The sequence below is a fragment of the Cyprinodon variegatus genome, unplaced genomic scaffold, assembly GCF_000732505.1.
Source record: "Cyprinodon variegatus isolate N-32 unplaced genomic scaffold, C_variegatus-1.0 Scaffold994, whole genome shotgun sequence".
Classification (NCBI taxonomy): Eukaryota; Metazoa; Chordata; class Actinopteri; order Cyprinodontiformes; family Cyprinodontidae; genus Cyprinodon; species Cyprinodon variegatus.
The window spans coordinates 252,595-255,073 of NW_015151447.1; the positions used below are offsets into that span (position 1 = coordinate 252,595).

Sequence of the window (2,479 nt, forward strand, 5' to 3'; positions counted from 1 at the left end):
GATGTCCGATATTCAGTTTTAAGGCCGATACCGATAGGGGGCCGATTATATCGTGCATCCCTAGTCTGCATGAATCAGAGTAACCATGCTGGACGGAACTGAGGCGAAAAATGAAAAATGGTGGAATGAACGGGACCAAAATGAAAGCTTTTTAAATAACGAGTGGAGAATTACAGGCAGACTAGAGATGATTGCAGAGCTCCTTTAAATAACTCCACAGCTTCCCTGTTTTTCAGCGCTTCCTGCAGTGATTACCTGGCTCTAACAGGTTCTGTGTTCATGTTAGGTTTTTGGTTTTCCTGCCTTAACATTGATGCTGGAGCTACACATTCCTAACATTCAGCTGCTCCTCTTTCACACACTTTAGCTTCTTTATGTCCCCATTTTAGGCATTAAAAAAGCATAACAATCACAAACTCCAAGCCACAAAACAATAGTTGAGATAAAATACCTCTGAGCTAACAGACTATTAAGGCGGCTGAGTCCAGCAGAGCTGGTTCCTGTACTTGATGAGGTCACGTTGGCGTCATCCAGTCTCTTCGTGTAAGACGAGCTGGTAGCAGGACAGAGTAGGAAGAGGTTAACGAAAGCACGTTTTTCACAGCAACACGTTCATATGAACTAACATTTGCAGCTGTGGAGGGAAGGAGGAGGGCGCCGTTATGAGCCGCGGCGATGCGACCACAATCACACACACAGCAAAGCAGAGACGTAGACATCAGGCGGTGAGCAGAGCGACTGACCTGTGCAGCAAAGATGGCGTGGAGCTAGTGAACTCATTCCCTAACTGACTATGAAGTCGCCGAGTGTAAGACGAGCTACGGCTTAGCCAGCTAAGAGAGGGAGAGGGAGACAGGGTGACAGGGACATACAGGCAGTGACTCAGACTCTTCCTCTCTATGGAAGACGGTTAAATCCCACCTGCTGGAGCCGTCAGAGCTGTTATCTGGAATACTGAAGAGTCTCCGTGTCGGAGTTGGCGGCACTCGAGCGAGCCTTGGCTCCTGGAAGACAAAAGAGGGAGGCTTTGGTGTGTTTATCTGTTATTTATGAAGCTGAGCGAGTGGAGGCCATAAAAGAAGCTTTTATTTGGCCCGTGGCGTTCTTGCTGAGATAAAATAAGGAGTGCGTACCTTGGTGTTGGCCTCAGAGCTGAGGCGCGGGCTGGAGGCGGAGCGGCTCATTCTGAGTCCAGACTCTGTGGCCCTGCTTGGGTCCTGGATGGAGTCTGAGAGCCCAGCTGAGCCCAGGGTCACCGAGCTGCCCGCCTTCCTCAGGGACGTCCTCCATGAGCCCGGAGACTCGGTGGCCAGAGGCTTACTTGGTTCCTGCAGGACAAGCACAAGTCCTTTATAACTCCAGAAAAGCACATGGAGCAGTTGGAATCCCAGCGGCGTCTTCACACTCTACCTTTTTCCCCTGGCTTGCAGTGGTACTCCCCGACATGGAGGTAGACAGCATGCTGCTGGTGTTTCGCTTGTTGTTTAAGTTGTTTATGATTTCTCTATTTTTAGCTTTCTCTGAAACGGCACAAGTAAGAGCAGGTTAAACATCTGATGCAGCTGTACTGCCTGCGTGCCTTTTAGCACAGACATCCCAGAGTCCAAACTAAACAAGCAGCTCCCCCTCACCGGACTCGGCGTCGCTCTCCGACTCGCTCTCCTCCTCTGAGCTGGAGCTGCTGGAGGCCTTCGCCTGGCTCTGCCCCGTATGGCCTTCCTCCTCGTCATCCTCGGCCGGACTACTGGGCAGGGCAGGAGGCGGGTGCTTCTCCCGCTCATGGATGCCTATCTTCTCCTTGCTGCTCATGCGAGAGATAGATGTCCTGCAGGGAGGGGGCGGAGCCCAAAGTGGGGAGGGACGACAGGTAGCGTGCAGGGAGCTGATCAGTGAGGCAAACGAAAAGCAGCCGCTGAAAGCCAGCAAGCACCACTCAGCGCATCAGCAGGCGGAGCAGCTGGACCCTTCATCCAACGCATTTTCTAGAGTCCTCAACACATTTTTATCTTAAACTTTAAAATACCTTTTTTAATTTTCATTTGCTCAAAAAGAAAAGAGCGGCAACAAAAAAGCCAAAACATTGTCGCCTCTCAGCGTCATGCTGCTCACAGTAGCAGCCGTTCAAAATGGACCTTCCCAGTCTAACACCAGCTGAACAGCAGCCCACTTCCCACCAATCCCAGCTAAACCTAAACCACCTTCCAGCCACTGGAGGGACCCCCCCCCCCGCATGTTTTTACTTTGACTCCACCCCTTCACTGAATTACAGGGTCTGACCAGCAGATGGAGCTTCTCTTTAGATCTTAATGTCGAGAAATCATGACAGAAAGAATATTTTACTACAAAGATTGATTGAAGGGGACCAACCAAGGACCAGCCAAGAACCAACCAAGGACCAGCCAATGACCAGCCAAGGACCAGCCAAGGACCAGCCAAGGACCAGCCAAGGACCAGCCAAGGAACCATTAAGGAAAGTGGG

At 51.0% G+C, this 2,479-nt stretch overlaps 2 protein-coding genes across 2 annotated transcripts in view; both read right to left on the reverse strand.

The window, feature by feature from the left end:
- The window catches only part of LOC107100633 (protein phosphatase 1 regulatory subunit 12A-like), a 4,061-nt gene extending 3,780 nt beyond the window's left edge, over window positions 1-281 (reverse strand). The window contains exons 1-2 of the mRNA XM_015399205.1: window positions 256-281; window positions 85-98 (exon numbers count right to left, since the gene is read on the reverse strand). Coding sequence (XP_015254691.1) covers window positions 85-98; window positions 256-281 — 40 coding nt within the window. The remainder of the gene's footprint in view (window positions 1-84; window positions 99-255) is intronic.
- Window positions 282-357: 76 nt separating this feature from the next.
- LOC107100634 (protein phosphatase 1 regulatory subunit 12A-like) overlaps window positions 358-2,479 on the reverse strand; it is a 34,398-nt gene continuing 32,276 nt past the window's right edge. The window contains exons 7-12 of the mRNA XM_015399206.1: window positions 1,632-1,825; window positions 1,411-1,520; window positions 1,134-1,328; window positions 922-1,004; window positions 744-833; window positions 358-553 (exon numbers count right to left, since the gene is read on the reverse strand). Of these exons, the coding sequence (XP_015254692.1) occupies window positions 373-553; window positions 744-833; window positions 922-1,004; window positions 1,134-1,328; window positions 1,411-1,520; window positions 1,632-1,825 (853 nt within the window). The 3' untranslated portion in view covers window positions 358-372. The remainder of the gene's footprint in view (window positions 554-743; window positions 834-921; window positions 1,005-1,133; window positions 1,329-1,410; window positions 1,521-1,631; window positions 1,826-2,479) is intronic.